At 37.0% G+C, this 25,185-nt stretch overlaps 2 protein-coding genes across 3 annotated transcripts; one reads left to right on the top strand and one right to left on the bottom strand.

Moving 5' to 3' along the window:
• Positions 1–11,678: 11,678 nt before the first annotated feature.
• Positions 11,679–15,073, bottom strand: LOC121759575 (probable isoprenylcysteine alpha-carbonyl methylesterase ICMEL1). Of its 2 annotated transcripts, none has more exons than XM_042155211.1 (11): positions 14,486–15,073; positions 14,126–14,202; positions 13,928–13,997; positions 13,753–13,833; positions 13,381–13,455; positions 13,045–13,146; positions 12,811–12,948; positions 12,603–12,668; positions 12,372–12,515; positions 12,151–12,241; positions 11,679–12,028 (listed from the first exon to the last, which is right to left on the bottom strand). In XM_042155211.1, the coding sequence occupies exons 1-11, from the start codon at positions 14,893–14,895 to the stop codon at positions 11,867–11,869; spliced, it is 1,416 nt and encodes a 471-aa protein (XP_042011145.1). In that variant the 5' UTR covers positions 14,896–15,073; the 3' UTR covers positions 11,679–11,866. The 2 variants fall into 2 exon arrangements, with proteins under 2 accessions (XP_042011145.1, XP_042011146.1); XM_042155212.1 differs by having other exon boundaries at positions 14,126–14,197; positions 14,486–14,676.
• A 5,975-nt stretch (positions 15,074–21,048) lies between these two features.
• Positions 21,049–25,068, top strand: LOC121759404 (phosphate transporter PHO1 homolog 1-like). The gene is made up of 13 exons (XM_042154973.1): positions 21,049–21,538; positions 21,624–21,927; positions 22,028–22,436; positions 22,531–22,579; positions 22,673–22,744; positions 22,962–23,091; positions 23,210–23,330; positions 23,419–23,668; positions 23,764–23,913; positions 24,004–24,156; positions 24,231–24,509; positions 24,604–24,740; positions 24,838–25,068. Exons 1-13 carry the CDS (start codon positions 21,314–21,316, stop codon positions 24,926–24,928), a joined length of 2,370 nt encoding a protein of 789 aa, XP_042010907.1. The 5' UTR covers positions 21,049–21,313; the 3' UTR covers positions 24,929–25,068.
• The last annotated feature ends 117 nt before the right edge of the window (positions 25,069–25,185 follow it).

Below are 25,185 nucleotides of genomic sequence, written 5' to 3'. Positions count from 1 at the left end.
AATCTTATAAATAGATGATGTGCCACCACAAGAAGAGAAGAGACTTTACTTTCCATCTAGTTTAGCTTAGCTTAGTTAACTAGTGTAGTTCAGTTCCCTAGCTTAGTTTAGATCAGTTCTCTAGTTTAGTTTAGATAGCTTAGGTAAAAGGGCGACCGAAGGGAGCACTGCAGAATACTCATTTCTGTCTGCGTTATCTTAAGTTTCCCGCTGAGATTCTTCTCAGTTTTTACTGCTTTCTTAGTTTCCGAAGTGTTAGCTTAGTTTAATTTCACGATGTACTCAGTTTTTAGTTTAATCGAAGTTATTTTTCGTTTACATCCTCGCATTTACTTTTCCGTTGTTACCTGCAATTCACTTGACCCAGTAGTTAAAGTTCCATTGATCAAGCTAGCTAGTTTAATTCTGCCTAGATTAAAAACAGTAGTTAAAAACTCTCAAGTTAAAGCGTGGCAGCAGCCAACCCCCTCTGTTCACTACTCACACACTCGACACACCAACTTCTCTGTAGGATCGTGATGTGTAATTTTCGAGTTCAAGTATCAAGTGCAAGATCACACAAGTTTAATAAAAATAACTCTAATATTACAACGATACTGCAAGAATACAGCGTCGAATGTAGTACTTCGAGTGTCGAACCACAGGGAGACGTTTGATTATTTAATAAGAATTGACAAGATTAAAAAAACTAAATTTAAGAACTAAAGTGCGAAAATGGAGAAACTCAAGAGATAAGGACATTGCTCCTAACAACATTCGGATGAATCACTAATGTACTGATTTTATATTCACATTCATAAGCTATTGAGAATGATGATCAATTTTACACTCTAAAAGTACTGAACATACTTAAAGAATTATAGTACTAGTACTAGCTGAACACATAGCCAAAAGTACCTACTCATTAGACTATCATTCCCGCGGAAGCGCAGTAAATAATAGACTAACTTCTCAAAGCCAACAAATGTTATGGTTAGCTGAACACTTAACACATAACTTCTTCTCATCAAACTAAACTCCCACGGAAGCGTAGTAAGTATTAATTCAACTTCGAAGACTTTTTTACATCAATATCCACTTATGCATTTACCTTTGAACAAGGTAAAATTCACAAGCTTTTCATCTAAGTTTTCATCCAATTTCTAAGTTAAAGAGACATTAGAAAGAGGCAAATAATATACCACATTTGATGCATCAAAACATAGCATAAATAAAATCCGATCCATAGATGAAAACCAAAGCAAATGATTAAATATATAATCTCTACAATCAATTCATCCTACTAGTGTTAGGAGCAATGAAGAAAAATTAGCCACACATGCTAAAGAAGAAAAACCGTAGAATTAACGGCGTTCTCCAATGGCCGGCGATAGTCCTTCTCCGAGATGATGAAGATTGGGTCTCCCTTCCTCTTCTCTTCTCCTTTTCTCTTGCTTTTCGCTGCTCTCAATTTTCTGCCCAAAACGTCACCTCCACCCCCCACAATACTCAATATTTTGGGGCTTAAAATACTCCCCTTCCCGTCACATCTATCTCTCTCCCCCCTCAAAACCGTCCCATCACTCTCTCTCTTCTTCTTTAATTCTTCTTTCTCTTTCCAAGAAAACCCACGTCCCATCCACTCTCTCTCTCCTTTCTTTCCCACAAAACTGCCAAAATGCGTTGAAATTGATCCACCCGGCCGGGTATATTATTGCAGCTGAAAATTCACCCGGCCGGGTGGTCTATTTTGAGGACTTGCTGGAATTTTGGACAGCTTTTTCACCATCCGAGCTTCATTCTTGTTTCACCATTTATTCCTCTTCCTACATCACAAAACATACTTTTGCAAGCATCAAACTATATAAATCATGTAAAGTTAGGAGAATAAAAATGTACAATTTGATTCACATCAAATACCCCCAAACTTATTTGCTTGCTCATCCTCGAGCAAGATCACAATAAAACACAACACTTTGAAGCTCAACTCACAAAAGTTTTTTCAAAAGTTTTCAAAAGAATGAATCACGTAGAGACATGAATGACAAAGTCTAACCCCCAATAATTTCAATCAAGATTTCCTACTCGCATGAACCATCACTTATCAACTTAGAACTTCAAGTCAAGGTGCATTTCAAAGTAAGTCCAAACATGTGATCATACAACTCAAACCGTCATCATTGACTCGTCAAGCATTACTTATCACATAGACTCGCGGATTTCAAATCAAACTTCTTTAACTCTACCAAGTTATTTACAAAGCATCCACAAGCATCAACAATAAGGTCCAAGGTCTTAATTCAAGGTTGTAATGGGGCTAGGGATGAGGTAGGATAAATATGGATAGTGAGCTCAAAGGCTACACATTTGAGTGCCAAATTCTTCCCTCCTACAACTTTCCTCCAAAGATCAAACAACAAAATATTACAACCATATTCACACTCCCCCAAACTTGAGATCAAATCTAGACAAGATTACATATTACACAAATAGAAGCTCTTACTTTATTTCACAACTTTTTTTTTCTTCTTCTTTCATTTCTTTTTTTTTCTCTAAATCAGACCTCGACTCTTATAAATTTGGAGGTCGTCTTTTTCTTTCTTTTTGTTTTTTTTTCTCTTCTCTAAGAACTTCATTCTTTTCACTTGTACATTACATCAAGTCTAAAAATGTCTACACTTTTGCAATACACCACCCAACACTCAACATTCAACCACCAAAGCTCAAACTTGTTTTTAGCACCCAAATAGTAGCAAGGTCCATTGATGAGGCTAAAATGAGGCTTATTTAAGTGGCTAAGTAATTGGTTAAGTGTTTACACAAATAAAAGGGAATTAAGCTCAAAGTGGCTTCTAGAGGATCATTAGATGGACTAGGCATGTGATCATTTGGCCATGGAGTTCATCCTAGTGCCTTATCCTCCCAAATCATTAATACAAATGAATACAAGCACGCAACTCGATAAAGCAAATCAATTCAAGATAATTTCCACAAGACATATGACTTTCATACTCTCCTCAACTCAAGAAATCGAATGTAGTCACAACATGCTCTTTCAAATAAATACATGCACAAATTCCATCCATTCTAAGCTTCAAAGATCAAGTAAAATCAAGCAAGAATTCCCAACCAGAAGATAGCCGAAGATATAGCATGCACCCGTCAATTACATGATTCACAACACTTCAGCATATAATACACCCAATAAACGTGCATAATGCATAACAAATCAATCACAACCCCCCCAAACTTGAATGCTTCATTGTCCTCAATGCAAGCAAAGAAGAACATAAAAAGTAAAGGGAAAGAAGACTCCCCCAAACTAGGCGTGATATCCATAGTGCATTCGGGTGGGTGGGTGGGTGTATTTTCCTTTGTCGTTGTGCTTCCTCATAAGCTCGAATGTGAATCACATCTCCATGTTGCTCCTACAAAAAGAAAAATTAAAAACAACAAAAAGAAAATAAAATACTCAATTCATAAAAATACATCGAAGGAAAGAATTGAGCAAACAAAACCCTCGATTTATTAAAAGAAAAAAAAAACTAAAAACTCATTGGGTTGCCTCCCAACTAGCGCCTTTGTTTAAAGTCGTTGGCTCGACTTAGTCTTCTAGCTACAAGTCTGAAACAAAAAATAAAATGTTAGAAGACTATACAAAAATGAAAACAAAAAGAATCCTAATTAAATAACCAGCTGCCTCCCCGGCAACGGCGCCAAAACTTGATGTGTAATTTTCGAGTTCAAGTATCAAGTGCAAGATCACACAAGTTTAATAAAAATAACTCTAATATTACAACGATACTGCAAGAATACAGCGTCGAATGTAGTACTTCGAGTGTCGAACCACAGGGAGACGTTTGATTATTTAATAAGAATTGACAAGATTAAAAAAACTAAATTTAAGAACTAAAGTGCGAAAATGGAGAAACTCAAGAGATAAGGACATTGCTCCTAACAACATTCGGATGAATCACTAATGTACTGATTTTATATTCACATTCATAAGCTATTGAGAATGATGATCAATTTTACACTCTAAAAGTACTGAACATACTTAAAGAATTATAGTACTAGTACTAGCTGAACACATAGCCAAAAGTACCTACTCATTAGACTATCATTCCCGCGGAAGCGCAGTAAATAATAGACTAACTTCTCAAAGCCAACAAATGTTATGGTTAGCTGAACACTTAACACATAACTTCTTCTCATCAAACTAAACTCCCACGGAAGCGTAGTAAGTATTAATTCAACTTCGAAGACTTTTTTACATCAATATCCACTTATGCATTTACCTTTGAACAAGGTAAAATTCACAAGCTTTTCATCTAAGTTTTCATCCAATTTCTAAGTTAAAGAGACATTAGAAAGAGGCAAATAATATACCACATTTGATGCATCAAAACATAGCATAAATAAAATCCGATCCATAGATGAAAACCAAAGCAAATGATTAAATATATAATCTCTACAATCAATTCATCCTACTAGTGTTAGGAGCAATGAAGAAAAATTAGCCACACATGCTAAAGAAGAAAAACCGTAGAATTAACGGCGTTCTCCAATGGCCGGCGATAGTCCTTCTCCGAGATGATGAAGATTGGGTCTCCCTTCCTCTTCTCTTCTCCTTTTCTCTTGCTTTTCGCTGCTCTCAATTTTCTGCCCAAAACGTCACCTCCACCCCCCACAATACTCAATATTTTGGGGCTTAAAATACTCCCCTTCCCGTCACATCTATCTCTCTCCCCCCTCAAAACCGTCCCATCACTCTCTCTCTTCTTCTTTAATTCTTCTTTCTCTTTCCAAGAAAACCCACGTCCCATCCACTCTCTCTCTCCTTTCTTTCCCACAAAACTGCCAAAATGCGTTGAAATTGATCCACCCGGCCGGGTATATTATTGCAGCTGAAAATTCACCCGGCCGGGTGGTCTATTTTGAGGACTTGCTGGAATTTTGGACAGCTTTTTCACCATCCGAGCTTCATTCTTGTTTCACCATTTATTCCTCTTCCTACATCACAAAACATACTTTTGCAAGCATCAAACTATATAAATCATGTAAAGTTAGGAGAATAAAAATGTACAATTTGATTCACATCAGATCGACCCCGAACTTGCCGCTTTACTGTTAAAGTTGTGCAAATTGGGAGTTATAAATATTTTCTTGCGTGGGTCGGTTTGAGGATTAATTTGATTAAGTGGCAAAGACAATTTGCTAATTGATCCGACCGGTTCGGTTATCTTCCATATAACTTGATCCAATTCCAATCCGTCGATCTCGCGCTCACTACTCTCTCTTATTTTATCAATATTGTATTAAAATTTGTGTCTTTTCAAAGTTCCTATTTTTAGGAAACAGAGGGAGTATTATATGAAAAATTAGTTCTAAATCCAAAATGCAGATAAATAATACGGCGATCATTGTTACATAAAGCCAAGTTCATTGTTAGTTTGTTTTTATTTTATTTTTAGTTTATTTTAGAAAATTCCGTCCATTCACAGTATCAAACATATTGCATTGACTTAAAAATAAACTAATCATGAACTCCTTGTGTTATTTTAAAATGATCTTCTGTCTTTAGTTTTACGTTCTGTGTTCAAATTCCTATAAAAGAAACACCTTGATCTCTACTAGTTTTCCTCTATTCACTAAACACATAAAATAATATTGCATAAAATCTCATGACGCTCAAGGAAGATGTCATCTTCATTGGGACGAAGTGAATATTATCTGTAAATACTATGAAACCCTTTTCATAATTTATTCATGTGTTCGTGCGCAATTCGAGAATACGTTCATTCGGGAACAATGACACTGAGATCTTGTTGGAACCAGAGCTTTTCTTGTAGCCAAAACGATAAACAAGGAATTTGGCTGAATTCTCTCAGTAAAATTGACCATCAATAGTACTTCCTCCTTCCGCGAATAAGAGACTCATTTTTCCATTTTAGTCTGCCCGCGAATAGAAGTCCCAGTTTATTTTTACTAAAAATATTAATAGGATCCTACATTCCACTAACTCATTCCACTCATATTTTATATAAAACTAATATATATATATATATATATATATATATATATATATATATATATATATGTGTGTGTGTGGGGGGGGGGGAATTAAGAAGTGCCGTATTTTGAAACATTTTAAGAAGTACGGGCGTTACATTTCGACCACGTACTTTTTATAGTGCTTGGCGCGCATAAAATCGAGGAACGGTCGAGGAATTTATATTTGGAACAACACCAAATATCAGTGGTTGCGTTGGACGATTTTAATCGTTGTGAAGACAAGATAACGAATTAATTAAAGTTTCCGTGGATTTTAATTAATAGAAAGAAATGCGAGAATGTAAAGTATATATATATATGGGCTTCTCATTTAAAATTGAAGTCCAAACGTTTATATAAAATGGCTTTGGGCCACAACAATTAAAAAGTCTAACCAATAAAGAATTATACAAATTGGGCTTGCAACTAAATAAGCCCGAATCAAGTAAATCAAATGGGAACCCAATTCATTCCAAAGGAGGGAGCAAGCCCAATACTTCTTCTCTTTCTTTCCTTCTCCCCTTCTCTGCCGGTTCTTCTCCATGGAGACCCTCCATTTCTAACTCTTCCATCTTCCATCCTTCCACCTTCCTCATTCATTCCTACAACCAAAAGACACACTATTTAACACATCCACCCTTTCACTTCACAATACATTTTTTTCAACAAGCATATTGAGAGAAAAAAAAAGAGAGGGCCGAGAGATCGAAGGGAAGAAGAGGAAGCTTGTTCACCATTTTCTTTGTTCAACCACCACTAAGTTTAAGCTCTTGAGGTAGAATCTCTCTTCCATCCTCAAAGCATGAGTTTGTTATGGCTATGCATATATATTTTTTTTACACATCCTTACCATAACCAAATCAAATAGCAATCAACTAAGAATAAATCAAACGATCGCCGTATATAACCAAAACTACGAAAGAACTTAACCGTATAATCATAACGTGTATTGCGGGACGTTTCGGAGTGGTTTTTAGGGAAGAGGAAGCTGTCGGTGGCGGCGAGCGGCCGGTGACAGCAGCGGCTCCTCCCCGTGGCAGCAGCAATGCAGCGGACAGCAGCGCTCCCCGGCGACTCCAGCAGCGACGCGACGACTTCCGCAGCGACCCGGCGACCCCAGCGAGCAGCACGGGATAGCAGCAGCGACAGCGGGAGTATAATGACACTGAGCGATGTTCGGTGCAGCGGCTACTGGCGGCTCCGACACGAAAGGAGAGGGGAGCGGCGGAAATTGTAAGAAGAAGAGAGAAAGAGAAGAAGAAGGAAGATACGTGGAGTAGAGAGAGAGAGAGATGAGATGGTGATAAAAGAATGGGGCTTTTGTTTTAAAAGAGTTTGGGCCTCTACTTTTTTGTGTGGGCCAATTAATTAAGGGGATGATTTATTTTAGGTTGGGCCTTTCATTTTGGGAGCTTTTAAAATTTAATTGGAAGAAGGAGGTGAGGAAGATAATTAAGGTGTGAGCCGAAAAACTTAATCGTAAAGAATAATTCAAATTAATTGTGGGGAATTATTTAATTAAATCCCGGAATATTTTGAAGGATGAATAATTTTATTCCAAGACCGAAATAATATATTTTCACCGATAAATAATTGCGATATACGCTTAAATAATTTTTTTAGAAATTATTTTCGACGTCATGGAAAATACGATGAGCCAACGGAGGAAAGAACGAGCGTAAGCGGCCGACCGGCGTCGCACGTGACGCCTTGGGCGGCCGCCGAATAATCGAAAATGCATGAAAACCGAGGAAACGAATTAAAGGATTTTAATTAGAGTGCATGCATTCTAAATACCTTCGTTACCGAGTTTTGATGTGAACTTTATGTATTTTCTGAAAAGGTGGTTCGCACGCACGCTACGCTAAAAGTCGGAACGAGGAACTATTTACGGAAATCCTAAGCTTTTGAGGTGGGCTTTATTACTTAAACTCTTTTTGCAATGATATGTATATGGTGAGATAAGGGTGGTTTGAATGTTATGTCATGCCGTATTTTATGTTTTGAATTGCCTATCTGATTGTCTACTAGGATAATGTCCTACTAGACTTTGATGGTTAACGAATTCGGGTCTGACTAGGGAGTGAGTCCCTACTCGGACTAGTGCACTGATGGGGATCGTGAGCCGTCCTCTAGGTCGGCCGGTTCAGTGATCGAGTTTGTGGCCACATTCTCGTTTCACATGATGGTTCAGATATGGTATATGATGGAGGATGATGATTGCCTGCAGGCATAACACCTTTTTATGGAAATGATTTTAGTGTTTCTCGGCATTTTTAAACTAAAACCTGAGTTTCACTCAACGGTGGCTTGACATAACGTTATTGATGAAATGTATTTTGGGCATGAGTTCACTGAGTGCATCAAGTACTCAGCCCCTGCATATGTTTTCCCTATGTGCAGGTTGAGCGTGGACGGGGGACGGAGGATGTTGAGCATTTGGACCAAGACAGGATTCAATAAACGTTCCGGTTACTATTGTGTCTTCATACATAGTAGTAGCTAACTCTCAAATGCTTCTGCTACTCTAAGTTTTACGAACTCCTATTTCTTTTCTATAATTCGTTGGACTACTTTTGTTCGAACTATGTTGCTTCGTGATCTAAAACTATGATTTGATAATGAAGTTTCGTCTTTTGATCTACATGTCGTACCCCCTTGATTGTTTCCCCCTTCTTCCCCGCTTCTTAATTCCCCCACTAGTCGCGATCCACCGTGTTTTCTATCCTTAGGAAGTGCGGTCGTGACAGTGTGGGGGGGGAGGGATTCATAACAATTAATTTTTTCTACCCACTTTTTTTAACATTTCTTAAAACCCTTGCCGCCATGAAATGAGACTCCTAATAGCAGATGGAGAGAGTAATGTTTAAGGTTTGATATTCCATTATATTTAATATTAAATATATATTTATATATATTCTACACATCTATGGTATGAAATATTCTATATATGTATGGACATATTTTATATACGTAGAAAATTCCAATATCTATTATCATTCAATCTTCCTTTCCTTTTACTAATGATTTCCTTTCCATGTTGACAGACACACCATGCAACGCATTCCTGCAGCCCACATACTGGAAATATAGTCTAAACTCGAAAGTGATTTGGTTTAATTAAAAAAATTAGAAGGAAATATATGATCGATTTATTTTAGTAAATCCTTGATTTGGTTTAATTAAAAAAAGTAGAAGGAAATATATGTTCGATTTATTTTAGTAAACCCCTTGACCTAGCGTGTAAAATACTTGGCACTAAACAATATATAAACCCCTCCCCTCCTCCACCCAAAGTCCAAACCAAAACAAAAAAAAAAGTTGGAGCTATATCGACTCTACTATGGCTTCTTCTTCTTGCTCAAAAACCCTAACCTTGGCTCTTGTTTTTGTCATTGCGCTTTGTATTCTGAGTCCCGACGTGGATGCCGGTAGGCCGGGGGGAATGACTACAGTGGAAACGGATGTTTTGGCGATGAATTTGAAGTATTTTAAGGAAGATAAGGATAAGCTTTTCCTCGTCAGTCTTCCAAGGGGACTCGTTCCTCCATCTGCTCCTTCCAAAGACCACAACTCTGCTCCACAAAATCGATGATTTCTCAATCATACCTATTATAGATTATTTCTTACTGTTTTTTAATGTATTTTGGTTCGATTTTATGTGTTATAGAGGCATTGATAATTCTTCATTAGATAAGTTTCATGCAACTATTATTTGTTTTGTCGAAAAGGAGAAGTGATATATGGTTTTAATTTGGTGATTTTTTTATGAAATCTGGCGTGCCTTAACTATGTCTCTCAATTCAGTGTAGTGTTCAATAATAACGGACATAAAATAAGCGGACATTAAATGCAAAATTCATGATTTTTTACAAATTTAGGTATAGTATGAAAAATTATAAGTTTATGATTAGGGTATGTATTTTGGTTTTCAAATCAAACATAATTTCCTCTGAATCTAAATCAGTGAGGTAATTGAGAAAAATATCAAAGATATAGTTGGTTCTTTTAAAAGAATTGGCTAGAATTTTACCACATTTCATGATTTTTATGGTAAATTACCCTATTAAAACATTGTGATATTTTCTCTTTTTTTTGAGTTGAATATTTTCTCTTTTTTGAGTTGAATATTTTCTCAAATTAGTCTTCGTGATCATAGAATCTGTATTATTACAATCATAAAAAAATTATTTTTGGAATTTTCAAAAATTAGTTTTAATCACATTCAATTAATTTTGAGGTGTATAGGATTAAATTAGGATGACTAACTTAATCGAACCTCTGCGTGATTACGGTGGTTAGGATCTGTTATTTAATTAGATGGTATATTTGGAGTCTTAACCATGATTGAGACTAATTGAATTATGCTTTTTGGTCAACTAACTGTGGCTTGGACGATCCAAAGTCCACCTGGCCTTCTTCAAAAGTTTATGTAGAAAATCTGTAATTAACCACTTTTTTCTCCAAGATATGAGCATTATAATTTGTGGGAATTTTTTGGAGAAGCTTTTGTGATGAATTAAGCGCCCATTACTCTTCATAGGGTGTACTACAAATCGGTTATTTTTATATGGTTGTGACAAATGAATTATATTTTAAGTTCCATTATTTGGCAAAGATCCAAAAAATGACCAAATCTTTTAATAACACGGAAAAATATTATATCTAATTAATACTCATTTTCTTGAATCTCGAAAAGATTATTCTCATTTAATAAGAGAATGATGAAATATTATATATAGATTAAGCTTTGAAATGTATCTAACATGGTATACAAATTTTAAAAATATCTTCACACATTTTTAGACTTTGATTTAATATCATTGGAGAGATTTTTGGACTATTATAAAAGAGAATGACAATTTTATGAGATACTCCAACTTTATATGCAAATTTCTTATTTCATTCTTCATAGATTTATCGTACACAAATTTTATACTAATAGTGAATATAGTGTCGTCTTTGTAAATTCGGAAAAGAAAATTGTGGTCGTATCTTTCATCACAAGTAGACTAAATGCCCTTCAGGGCAAGAGGGTATTTTGGACAAAAAATTTTCTGGAAGTGCAAAAATCCCTCCAACAATATTACATTAAAATCTAGATTTAAAAGTTTAAATACAAATGTAGTTCACTCTAATAATATCTCATTATATCACACTATGAACCCAAAAAACAGCGATTTAGAACCTCCATTTTTTTAAAATAAAAAACTTTAAAAGTGATACTATAAATTTTAACATAATTAGTAATAAAAGAGGGATAGAAATAAAAAATTAATAAAATATAGTTGATAGTAGAGAATGGATCACATTTCATTAAAGAAAAAAAATCTACAATATAAAGTTTCTAATTTTAAGAGACTGGTCCCAAATGAAAATAGTTGATATATTTCAAATAAGGAGATAGTACTTAGCGTATGATAATAAAATGATGATTGTCTCTACTTATCTAACTTTCATAAACATCTTTTGTTGGAATTCAACCTCCATATTTACAACTATACATTTCTAAATCTATCAATGCAAATCATAGTGATTTTTTCCCAAGGAAACAAAAATAAAAATTAGAAATTAGAAATAGATGCAATTAATTTCAACGGCATCCCCAAATACACTGTTCTGAGGCCAAACTAACAACAAACAACAAACAACAAACAACAAATTGCCTAGATTTTCTTAATCAATAATGTTACACTGTATTTCAACAACAAATGCCACAAGAATATGCTAACGTTGGTCCATCACAGTTCAGAGACACAGGTCTATCTATATACAAGGCTTCTAACATACAATAGGTTCAACTCCAGACTAATAAATTTGGTGAAATTAATAATCAGAATGGGCTGACCTTGCGGGCTAATCGCAGCATGAACTCGGGTACAAGCCGCCTCTTTGGAGGTGCTGTGGTATCCCTTGCCAAAGCTTCGGCGTCTCCGGAATGAATCATGGCCACCAAATCTTCAAACATATCATCTCTGCCACCTCTCATAGGATCCTGATTTTTTTACACAGTGATAAATCCAACATGAACATAAACCCCGATTAATGAATAGATAGAAAATTTCACAGGTATAGGCTGCATTGTTTGTCTTCTTAAACTTGTTAGCCTCGTCATACCTGAAGGAACACATCTGTGTGCGTCTTGCCTTCGTACAGGATCGACTCAGCTTGCACTCCCAAGCCTCGGAGGGTCTCAGCAAAGCTTGTGCTGTTAAAATCATCCAGCAAGAGGAGAAAATTGAGCAAAATCTTACTTGAGAGAGAAATTTTATCTTTTAAAGCGATGAAAGTTACTTAGTTTAGACAGTGAACTATAATCACGGAATCGATGATCAGACCTGGAAACGGAGGGGATAGAATAGTCTGCAGTTCCATGGAAAAGGATTGTAGGAGGTAATAGAGAAACAGCATTTCTGTTGTTAGGATCCTGAGCCATTACTTCTGGAGAATATTTTTTTAGTGATTCCTCTCCCTCCATTATGCTGAGAGAAAGAGAGAGAGTGAAAGAGTAAGAGGTTGTCCAGATAGATATTGATCACTCAGAGCAGAAAATGAGCAACTGTCCATACCTTAGGAAAATTGAGCGGTACAAACCTCGATTATGAAAATGATCTACCAGGTTCAACAAATTGTACCTGTCCATGATGTTTATGGAAGTTAAATTTTGTTAGTTCATATCATACTTAGTCTTAGTAATAAGATGAATGTTAACAATAATTCAAGAAGTTTTCTAGCAATAAGCAATCTTCTGGAATGACAGTTTGTGTGCATGCTCACCCTCCAGATAAACCGAAATAAGCTTTGATCTGAGACACGCTCCATGAAGTCTTTTCGCCAAGGGCCTCTTTGATTGCCTGCTCTAGTAGAGCACAAGCAGCAATGTGTGCACCGGCTGACTGTCCCATTACATATACTCTTAACGAATAAATAAAACAAGGAAAGGGATATTGTTAGATATCTGAATGCAAAAGCTTATTAAAGAAAAATTAAGCAAACAAATAAGCAAAATACCTGTTAGGGTCCCCTCCATATTCAGCAATATTGTTGCATATAAATGAGATACCTTGAGCAGCATCTTTAACCATATCACCAATAGTCGCCTGAGGAAAGTTCCTGCAACAATCAGATTGAACTATTTTTGGTTTTTTCGCCTATAAAATTTGGCATTTTTATTGCATGTCAGTGAACCTTCATTCTCAGTTTGAATTTGCTGGAACTACTACATGAATTTTGACATATGGTAAAGCTTATTTCACAAGTTGTCCAAAGATTATTGAGACTTCCTAACAATTAGCAATTGTCCTAAATTATAGTATCAAATGGTGATGGAACGTATATTGATGCTACCTGTAATCTATGCAAGCAACCATAATATCTCTGTCTGATAACTGTTGTCCTAGAAGAGAGCCCCACGCTTTATAGCTGCATCAACGTTTACGCTTGTCAATATTTGTTCATAAGAGGTCGAAAGATATGATGCTTAGCAACTAACAAACATAAAATAAAATAAAAGTTCTATAAGTCCACTCATATTCTTTAGATGAAAGGTAGACCCGGCATTTAGCAACGGTTTAAACTTTATGTTGCCTCTTTATGTGAGTATTTCAAAATTCTCCTTTTTTCAAATATTTTTAGTTTAGAAATGTGAAATATTGCTCAAAAGAGTACTAGAACTAAACATTACTATGTTCTCGAAAGAAAATAAGCATAAAAGCATACCCAATAATCCAGGCTCCACCGGTTACAAATGCAATGACTGGCTTTGGTCCATCACCATTTTTTGGTAAATACAGATCAAGCCTACACCAAACAAATTTAGTCATGTACAAAAAAGGAAACTCAGAACAACATCACACAATAAGCTTTCCCACCACTGATCTTAGCGAAAGCTCACCTATTTCTGCGAAGATCGCCATAAACTATACCTCTACGTACTCTATCAGAGACGAAGTAATAATATCCCACTGCAGTAGATCAATAAGGCCATGTTTAAACAACATCCATGCTCTATAGAATGCCAAAGTCTAGGAAATCAGAACATACTATAAACACGATATTAGATAGTCGACATGGCATATATCTTGACACAAACCTTGAAGAAATCCAGGAAATAGAAGGAAAGAATAACAGCCAAGGGCAAGAAATCTGGTGATCAATCTGAAGCCTACTCTGAGAAAAACAATATCTCAGAATGTGTTTGGAAGCCACGCTCAAAATTATCCGTGTGCTTGATTGAAAGAGAAGAAAGGATACATATATTTTTGGAAATTAGTATATAATCCTTAATTCCTTATACCTTTCCAAAAATTACAGCTTTCAACTCTTCATTTCAAGCACAACAATTTAAACCAATAATGCACACATCAAATTATGAAGCGGCAATCAACGGAAAATTGATACTCAAATCCACAAATTCGCAACTCCAAAAACCTAATCAAATCAATATAATTACCCAATATATCGCAGCAACTGAAATCCAATGCGAGTAACCAGATAAGTATCAGAGGCATCTCTCCCGGCGACCTGGCGGAGAGAGCGGCAGCCGCCGCCCCCTTCCAGAGTCAAAAGGGAGTTATCACTGGCGGCGCGGCGACGTCGCTTCTGGTGCTGATAGGAATTGGAAGTCGCCGCCTCCGTATAGCTGGAAGTCCTCGGAATCAGGGGACTCCCCTCGTCCTTCTTCTTCTCCTCCTCGGGCGGCATCAAAATCCTCGACACCGCCGCCCCCAAATCAAGTTCCGATCCGATCAGCATTGCCGCGGAGGCCGCCAAAGACGACGCCGTGTCCGGTGCAGCCTTGATCATCCGAGAATACGGCGGCGCGCCGTTCGGGATTGATACGGGAAGTAGATGTGGCTTCATGTTTATGCGTATATACGTAGTAAACAGGATTGTTTTTATACAGTTGGGATTGGCGAATCCCAACTAATTATTTGAGGTTTGTGTACTGATCATTGATCGGGAATGAGTCGCAAATGCAGAGGTTACAGTTGTGAAGAGAAGAGATGAATGGATCGTAGTACAATTTGAATTTCTGGGGAGAAATGGGGGCGGGACCCACTGTTGCGGCAACACGTGGCTTGTTTTCATAGGCTGCTATGTTCGGCATCTTCGATGGAGTTATCGGATTTTTGTTCTTTCTAGTTTTTCTATATTCTTCTTTCGCTTATAAAATCCTTTTCAAATAATTACGAACTAGTACGAAGTAACTGGAATATTGATAATACGCATTCCCCTTTAGTTGTTGTAGTTATGGTTTTGGATAATTTATGTTATAATCATTAGAAATACGAAAAAAAATAACACAAACTGAGCAGATGAGAAATTCTATCTATTAGTACAATAGTGCTACCTCGGTCCCCCATTAAGATAACACATTTCTTAGTCGGTACGAGATTTTAGGAATTATTACTTCCTCCGTTCCATAGTAATAGAGTCATTTTGTCATTTTGGTACGTTTCATAGTAATAGAGACATTTCCCTTTTTAGTAAAAGTCAACATATTTTTCCACACCTACTTTATTCTCTCTTCATCTCTCTACCTTTTTCATTTTTCACTTTACTCTCCCTTTACTTAACTCAACTAACACATTTTTTCTTAATCTATGTGCCGAAAAGAAACATCTCCATTACTATAGAATGGAGGGGTAACTAATATGGTTAATTTGAGAGCAGGGTGAATATAAGTATTAAATGAATAGAGAAACAGAGTTGTAGTATTTAATTGTAGAGAAAAAAAGTGGTTAAGTCTATCAATTGAAGAGAAAAAATTACCACAAATAGAATTGTGTCATGTTGGTTAGGACAAACTAAAAAGAAAAGTTGTCATACTAGTTGGGACGGAGGAAATACTTAGAGCATCCACATCCATGCTCTTGCACAAGAGCACGGATGTGGGTCTGGATTCACCAATATTCATTTTTAATTCTCTGTTCTTCCGCAAGAGCACAACACTCATATCCGTGTTCTTCCGTAAGGCATGCTCTTACACTATTCATGGGTCTCATCATTCTATTGTTCAATTTAAATTCAATTACTAAAAAAATTTTCACGATATTAAAATGCATTCAAAACACTCGAAATATTATTACAAATTACTAAAAATTTAAAAATTACATAATTAAAATCCTAAAAAGTAAAAATTACAATAATTAAAATCCTAAAAATTAAAAATTACATAATTAAACTCCTAAAAATTAAAATTTACAATAACTAAAATCCTAAAAATTAAAAATTACATAATTAAAATCCTAAAAATTAAAATTACATCCGTGGAAATTTAAAGAAGACTTGTTCGATGATAGTTGTTGGTTGGGGTTGGAGGGCATACCCAATTGCAGTTGGAGGGTTCGTATAATCCGGCCATAAGCCTCTTTTTGCTCCAAAGACATGATGTATCTGCAAAAATAGCATTATTCAAAATTTGAAATAACGTGCTGGTGTTTGGAGGCATTGCAGGGGGTGGAGGCGGCACAAAAGGAGTCGGCGATTCGGCTGGGGTCTCGGCGTGACAGCGGCTGGCCGTTTTCTTCCCCGACGGATAGCGTTGGGAATCGTTCGGGCCGGCGTCGGAGCTATCCAACTGAGCTCCGACAAGCTGGCTAGCCACCTCGTCCTTGCTGAAGTCGGATAGCGACCTCGACCTTTTGTTGGAGGAGCAGGAGGAGGATTGGATGCCTCCCTTCCACTTTGAAAGATGATGCACCTTCTTCCAAGTGTTGAGATGCTTGAATAGTTTGTGTGGTATTGTTTGGTAGACCGACATGGCGGCCGTGATGATGTCGACCTCGTTGGAGCCGCTCCCTGCCGATCGTTGTTCCTCGAGGTAATACCCCTGGAACTTCTGGATTTCTTCGTTGGCTCTTCCGACTGCATTCCGCAACGTACTCTCAGTGCGCACCATCGTTCCCTCCGGTCGGTTGCATTGTACATGCGAGCGATGCTACCCCAAAACCTGTCCCCGGTTTGGTTCGTGCCTACCTCCGGATCTTCGGAAGATCGCCACATATGCATCGAATATCTTCTCCATCTCGAGCGGAGTGTACGGAGTGCGGACATTGGTGTCACTGCCACCGCCACGGCTACGGACACCGCGACTGCCGGAATTGCCCTCCAAAAGTTGGGACAACGTTTGTGTCGAGCCGTGTTCGGGTGTCCACTCGTATTGCCCACCGGGGGCATCTTGCATGTCCACCGGGTAAGGTCAGTAGCTACTCGGAATTTGCGAGCTTTGGGAGAGGAGGGCGTGAGAAATTCATATCCGGTGAGGCGGATGACGAACTGCCGAACCAATCGTGGTTCCATCCGTCGGAGCCGGAGGGGTATTCGTCAGACATGTTTGCAAGAGAGAAAGAGTGAGAATTGAGAGAAAATAAGATTGAGAGAGTTGTTTGTGTAGTGTGATTTTTTGGGTTGAAATGAGAGGTATTTATAGATGAAAATGTGAATTTTGGGATAAAAATATGAAAAAATAAATTAAAAGTGGGGAAAAAAGGCTATATTTTATTGGGAAGTGGAAAAATATTTTTAAATTTAAATCTGAATTTTTAGATTTTTCAATTTTTTTTTAAAAAGGAAAGAAAATCCAACGGCATTGCCGTTGGCTAACCTACAGAAAATGTCACGTCACCAACCTATAGAGACATCTCTAATGTATCTGCCAAAATAGCATTATTCAAAATGGGAAATAAAGTGCTGGTGTTTGGAGGCATTGCAGGGGGTGGAGGCGGCACAAAAGAAGTCGGCAATTCGGCTGGGGTCTCGGCGTGACGGCGGCTGGCCGTTTTCTTCCCCGACGGATGGCGTTGGGAATCGCTCGGGCCGGCGTCGGAGCTATCCAACTGAGCTCCGGCAAGCTGGCTAGCCACCTCGTCCTTGCTGAAGTCGGATAGCGACCTCGACCTTTTGTTGGAGAAGCAGGAGGAGGATTGGATGCCTCCCTCCACTTTGAAAGATGATGCACCTTCTTCCAAGTGTTGAGATGCTTGAATGGTTTGTGTGGTATTGTTTGGTAGACCGACATGGCGGCCGTGATGATGTCGACCTCGTTGAAGCCGCTCCCTGCCGATCATTGTTCCTCGAGGTAATACCCCTGGAACTTCTGGATTTCTTCGTTGGCTCTTCCGACTGCATTCCGCAACGTACTCTCAGTGCAAACAATCTATTGTTTGAGGCAAGAATGAAACTTTTTAACCTCCAAGATATAATGAGTCGAGGAAAACTATTTATAGTGTCGACTCGACTCGAGTAAATCAAAATTCATTATAAATATTTGACTATATTTATTGCCTAAGCCTAATACGCGGTATTTTTTAAGACCTCCACAAATCAGTAATAGCAATACCATATTACTTTATCTGCCTAGCACATGGTCCTTTTTTTAAGATATATTAATCATTAGAGTTATTTAGTGTGTGACTCGATTAAACCATAAACACCATATTAATTTCCACATGCAGCCATGTTTGAATGCGCACGTGCTTGGATTTAGAGGTTCATAGTTTACTTAATGAAATTAAATTAATTATATGATAAAATAAATTGAAAATTAAAAATTAATTTAATTGTGATAAAAATTATTTTTAAATTATATTAAAATATTAATTTAATATTGAAATTTTTTCAACCTGCGTTTATGTTAAATAATAAAAATACACGCAATATATTAATTTAATACTCCGCGAAACTAAAATATACATTAAACTTATTTTTGAGTGTCGTACCACGCACGTCAAATACAGCAAATATTTTTGTAATTGATGTAAAAATAATTGGGCCAAGACAATATTTTTAGTATAGATGCATATCTCTAAGTCTCTTGATAATTATTTCTTGTGAAAACCTTGTTCTCAAATTACATTTCATTTTTATGCTTGATGCAATATTAAGATTTAATTTGTATGACTGGAACCGTTTCTAACTATACTTCCTTCTTTTTATTTCTAAGGCAAATTATCAAATAAAGCATGATATTTGGTCAAAATTTTGTCGACCACATGCATACCACCAAGAGGTTCACCATGAGACAATTTTTTACCAAATACCAAGATTTATTTAGCAATTTGTCCTAGAATATAGTACTCTTATGTGACATTTATACATATTGAATTTATTATTTGATTGGATGGTTAAAAATTCTCTACTAAACTGCAATTTCTAATATAATTAACTTTATGTATTATGAGTAAAAGGGCATATTATATGCTTGTGTAGTATGTTGTTTTATCAAGAGCTTTGCCGTATGAAGCAAACAAAATATACGTCCATCGTAGATATCTATCAAATCAGAGCATTTAAGTTTGTAAAATACTGATTTGAGTTAAACCAATGATAATCTAATTTGAAAAGTTACATAATTTCCAAGAATCTTAATAGAATAGTTAAAGAAGTATATGCTCTAATTGGATCCAAAATCCAAGGAATTAGGCATGATAAAAGAATAAAGATGCTCCTAATCCATTTTAAGATGAGTTGCTTCTGGTATTAAAGTGGGATATTCTCAAATGAAATAAACATTTGCGATTAATAATAACAAAGGTCATAGATTTGCATGTATGGAACCTCAATCTAGAATCCTATGCTCTTTATCAGATTAGAGTTATAGCAATTATATGAAAAGCTTGATGAATACACAATCTTCATTTTGACATTATCATGACTTCAAAAGAGTATATAACATGGCATCGTGGGACAAAAATTCGAATAAATAGTTAATAACCAAACTTCAGGCGAATATACATATTAGTGGATTTTAGGAAAATTGGGATTTTTTTTTTTGAAATGTAGGAAATGTATAAAAGGGGATAACTAATAAGCCAAATTAACTTTGACGAAATTGTTGAATTCAAGGGTTTTGAGCTGTTAATGTCATATCAAATGTTCAATAAAATCAGAGCAAAGTTGCCTTTTTTACTTTGTGTTTGAAGCTCCTTTACTTAGGAATCGAAATTGCGTCAGGCTATCTAAGAATTGCCAAACCGCCCAAAAATAAATTGGAAAATCAAGAACAACTTTGCCTTTTATAATTAGAATTTTCAACAAAAGTTGAAAGAAAATGTGTTGTAGCTGTAATATAATAGAAATCAGATATTATAGTTAAACTAATACAAAATTACAAATCGAATGTGTCAAATGAGATGATGGCATGATGTGATTCGATGCCCTCGTGATAAAATAATCCAATCTGTTTAAGTAAAACTTGGCAAAATTTGAAGATGGGAAAATGAATCTATGCACTGAACTAGAAAAATGTTCTTTTGCTAGAATTTCAAGAATTGTGCTGGTTTTATACCCATGTCAAATGTTCTATTTTTTCCTTTGAAAATACTAATTCACTAAAATATGATATGATTCCCCAAAAAGCGTGTTTCGACTATATTGGAAACTTCCTTAACAGCATCCACTAAAGCAACCGTAATCATTTTATTATTTTTATTAAAAAAACATATATTCCTAATTCCCTATTTGAGACTACAACTTGTGTTGGTCCATTTCATCATGGCAACATATACAATTATCAAATTCAAGACAACACAACATAAATGATTTAATGAAATTTCATGCAAAAACAAGGAGTTTTGTTACATTATCAAAATACTCTAGTATTATGGAAAGGGATTGCACAATACAACTTACAACTTTCACCACCAATAATCACTAGTTGTAATAGCATGGGCATCTCACTCAATATACTATTCACAACTGATTTTGGACTTATCACAAAAAATATACTACACTCTACCAACAACCACCATTTCTTGTTGCTCCTAACTAAATTTAAGTACCAAAATTTGAACTTTTCAAAGTTGGGAGAATTCGAATTACTACACCTTTTTTGTCCTCAAATCTAGTGGATTTTCTGGCTGCTCTAATTATAGCCAGCTCTTTAAATGATTAGCAAAACCACCTCTTGATTATTCATGACCAGAAAGCACAAAACAAACTTTCTCAACAAACCAACTCATCCCATGCAAAAAATGGACTAAAACACAGACACACCTTTTCACACAATCTTTGCAACAACCTTTTCAAAGTATGCTGTTCAAGCGCTGCAACGCCTTAACACAGGACGATTCTCCGGTGAGATCAGACCATTCGTTATACCCTTCCAAGTGGGACGAGCATAGGATAAAAACACGCGTATCGGATAGAAACAGAATGTGCTGTCTCCATGGCCATGAATAAAGATTCCTTTTTTATTTTCTCCATATATAACGGGATCTCATCCCTCTCCACTACTTCACTCACTAGTTGAAACAGCATAGGTCTGCATTGTCCAAAAATGGTGAAGTTTTCAAAGCAGTTTGAGGGGCAGTTGGTTCCTGAATGGAAAGAAGCCTTTGTGGATTACTGGCATCTTAAGAAGGCTGTCAAGAAAATACAAATTTTCTATAACCAAAACCCCAACAGCAAGAAACACAACACTTCCTTTTCTAATCTCATCATATCTTCTTTGAGAAAGCATACTTTTCTTGACAGCAAGCAGAGAGAGCCAAGGGTCATTCAAGTACTTTTCCTGTGCCTTGTTGATCTCAGAGTTGATATTTTGGTTCATTTCGAAGCTTTTTATCTGATAACGCACCGTGTTTTAGGTTCACCGCAAGCTTGCAGCCTCGGCTAGTAAGACAGACATGTACGAGACTGAGCTGCTGGAGCAGGTTGCTGACACGGATGCTGCAGTCGACTTCTTTGCTTGTTTGGATCTCCAACTCAACAAAGTGAACCAGTTTTACAGAGCAAAGGAGAAGGAATTTCTCGAGAGGGGTGAGTCGTTGTTGAAGCAAATGGAGATTCTCACTGAGCTTAAGGCCGCTGTGAAGCAGCACCAACGGGCTAAAGGGCCTTCCGCTCAGGACTTGAAGGAGGAGGAGTCAATTTCTGGCACTATATCATGTGGTATGCACCAGATTTTCCTCTGCTTTTTTGCATTAGAAATGCATTTTGTCATTCATTAGTTCTAGTGATTTAGTCATTGTTTCTATCTGTTTGGTAATAGATGAAGAGTCCATCAAGTATGCTGCAACTACCGAGCCGGGGTTGGAGAATATAACCGGAGAGTTTGACAAAGATGATGTGAAATCTTCTGAATCTCCCAAGTCGGGTGAACTTGAAAGATCAATGAGAATGAAGCAAGGGGTCGGGAAACTCAAGTCCGTTTCCAACTGCGTGATCAACTGCCAAGGGAAGAACTTGAGAATCTGCATTCCTGTCACGAATCCAGCCCGTACATTCTCTGCTATCAGCTACTTGTTGTGGGATGATTTGGTGAACCAATCGTCGAAGAAATGTGGTCCAGAGAGAAACAAGCTGCATATCAACAAGAAAAAGCTTCATCATGCAGAAAAGATGATTAGGGGTGCCTTTGTTGAGCTCTACAAAGGATTAGGCTACCTCAAAACTTATAGGTATGTGATTAATCCTCTGCAAATTTCTACCTTGCTATAACTTATAGCTTCTTATTCTCTTTGAAATTGAATTATGTTCATTAAATTGATTCAGGAACTTGAACATGCTAGCATTTGTGAAGATTTTGAAGAAATTCGACAAAGTAAGTATATACGCGGCCAATCTTCATCTTTTTTATCTCTTATTTGTTGGCCTGCTCATCTTGACAGAAGAAATTTCCATGTTTCTTTCTCAGGTGACAAACAAACAAGCCCTTCCCATTTACTTAAGAGTGGTGGAGAGCTCCTTCTTCAACAGTTCAGACAAGGTGATCCACATGCCTAAAAAGTTGCATTCTTTTTTTTGTGGGTGTGTGTAAAATGATGAAGGAGAGCAATAGTCTAGCAATAATAAACATTGTAATTGGAGGATGATTGGATGTGGGGTCTGTGGCTTTTCTTCTGTAGGTTGCAATTGCCTAGATTTCCAATCATGGATCATAGATTTTCTTGTCTCAGACTAAAGAAATTTCATTACTGTTACAGGCACTGAAATTAGCAGATGAGGTTGAGGAGCTTTTTGTAAAGCATTTTGCTGAAGAGGATAAAAGGAAGGCCATGAAATATCTTAGGCCGACTCAGCGTACAGAATCGCACGCTGTCACGTTTTTTATTGGTGATTTTCCTACAATGGATCAAGCTTCCAAAATTTGTGTCCCATAAATAAATATTTCAAAATAAAGTTAAAAATAAAGGAGAGACTGATCCCTTGTTTTTGTCTTATCAACGGTCAGGATTGTTCGCTGGGGGCTTCGTAGCACTCTTTGTAGGATATGTTATCATGGCTCATATTACAGGAATGTATAGATCTAAGTCAGACACGGTGTACATGGAAACAGTCTATCCCGTGCTCAGGCAAGTGCACGCCACGTTTCTGCAGATTGCATCTCATCTTTGAGACCATTATGTTTGACAAGCATTTTTTTTGGTTCCAATTTTGCAGTATATTCAGCATGCTGTTTCTGCACCTCTTCCTGTTCGGATGCAACATTTTTGTATGGAGAAAGACGCGTATAAACTACAGCTTCATCTTCGAACTCTGCCCCACAAAGGAGCTCAAGTACAGAGATGTGTTCCTGATTTGCACCTCATCAATGGCTGCTGTAGTCGGAGTCTTGTTTGTCCATTTATCGCTCGTGGCAAAGGGATACTCCTACGCTCAAGTCCAAGCCATCCCCGGCCTTCTCCTTCTGGTAGATTTTGACTGCATAAAAATGTCCTAAAACAAAAATAAGATCATTTTTCTAGCATGAATATTTATGTTTTTAACTAATCACTTCTCTTGCAGGCTTTCATTATAGTCCTGATCTGTCCCTTCAACGTGATCTACAAGTCAAGTCGCTACCGTTTGCTCTCTGTGATAAGAAACATAGTGTTATCGCCTCTTTATAAGATCTTGATGTTAGATTTCTTCATGGCTGATCAACTTTGTAGCCAGGTATAAACAATTTAGCTCATTCATCAATGCAGATGAGTTAATCTTGAAATTTTCGACAGCTGATTTGTCTGTTTTCTTCTTGTTGATCAGGTCCCGACACTCAGAAACATTGAGTACATAGCATGTTACTACATAACCGGGAGCTACAAAACTCAAGACTACAATTACTGCACTAGCACAACATACTACAAAGACTTGGCTTATGCAGTTTCTTTCCTGCCTTATTACTGGAGAGCCCTGCAGGTCTTATGATCTTGCTTATCAGTTAAATAGCTGAATCTTTTCGACATTGTTACTAATGCCTAAACAACGTGCAGTGTGCCCGACGTTGGTTTGATGAGGGGCACAAGAGCCATCTTGTCAACCTAGGCAAATATGTGTCTGCAATGCTGGCTGCAGGAGCCAAAATGGCGTACGAGAAGGAGAAGACAGCCGGATGGCTCTGCCTCGTTGTGATCATGTCCAGCGCTGCAACCGTGTATCAGCTCTACTGGGACTTTGTCAAGGACTGGGGCCTCCTCCAGTTCAACTCCAAGAACCCGTGGCTGAGAGATGAGCTCGTGCTTCGCCACAAGTTCATTTACTATTTCTCTTTGGTTAGTACACAATCATCTACTTTTATCTTCAAAATGGAATCTAAAATGTCCTTATGAATTGCCATGATTGAGAAGAATATGTTAAATGGTGCAGGGGTTGAACCTAGTGCTCAGGCTAGCTTGGCTGCAGACAGTTTTTCACTACAACTTTGAAAAGGTTGATTACAGAGTTACCATGCTGTTTTTAGCAGCACTTGAAGTTGTAAGAAGAGGGCAATGGAACTTTTACAGGTGAAAAATAAGGTTACAAGATTTTGATGGTGAATGAGTTGACATCTTGTTAGAGACTAATTTTTTTATGTTTTTTACATTTTGGTTTGTTGATTAGGTTGGAGAATGAGCATCTGAATAATGCAGGCAAATTTAGAGCTGTGAAGATAGTGCCACTGCCTTTTCATGAGGTGGATGATCAAGATTGAGGTAGAAGAATTACGGTAGATACAATGATAGTGCCCTTTTGTACAAGTTGATGCTGAAGCTGTCAACATTTTTTCTATACAAATAAATACTGTACATACTTGTGTATATATAAAAAAAAAGTACTTCCCATTGATCTTTACTGGATACTTTGTTTAGAATGAAAGCAATCACGCCCAACTAAGTAGAGATATAATTTTTGGGCGCAAAGATTAAGAAATTATGTTGAAAAATAGGAGAGAGAGGAATAAGGTAAGAA

Source organism: Salvia splendens, chromosome 12 (assembly GCF_004379255.2).
Source record: "Salvia splendens isolate huo1 chromosome 12, SspV2, whole genome shotgun sequence".
NCBI classification, from domain to species: domain Eukaryota; kingdom Viridiplantae; phylum Streptophyta; class Magnoliopsida; order Lamiales; family Lamiaceae; genus Salvia; species Salvia splendens.
This window is presented reverse-complemented; position numbering and strand designations above follow the sequence as displayed.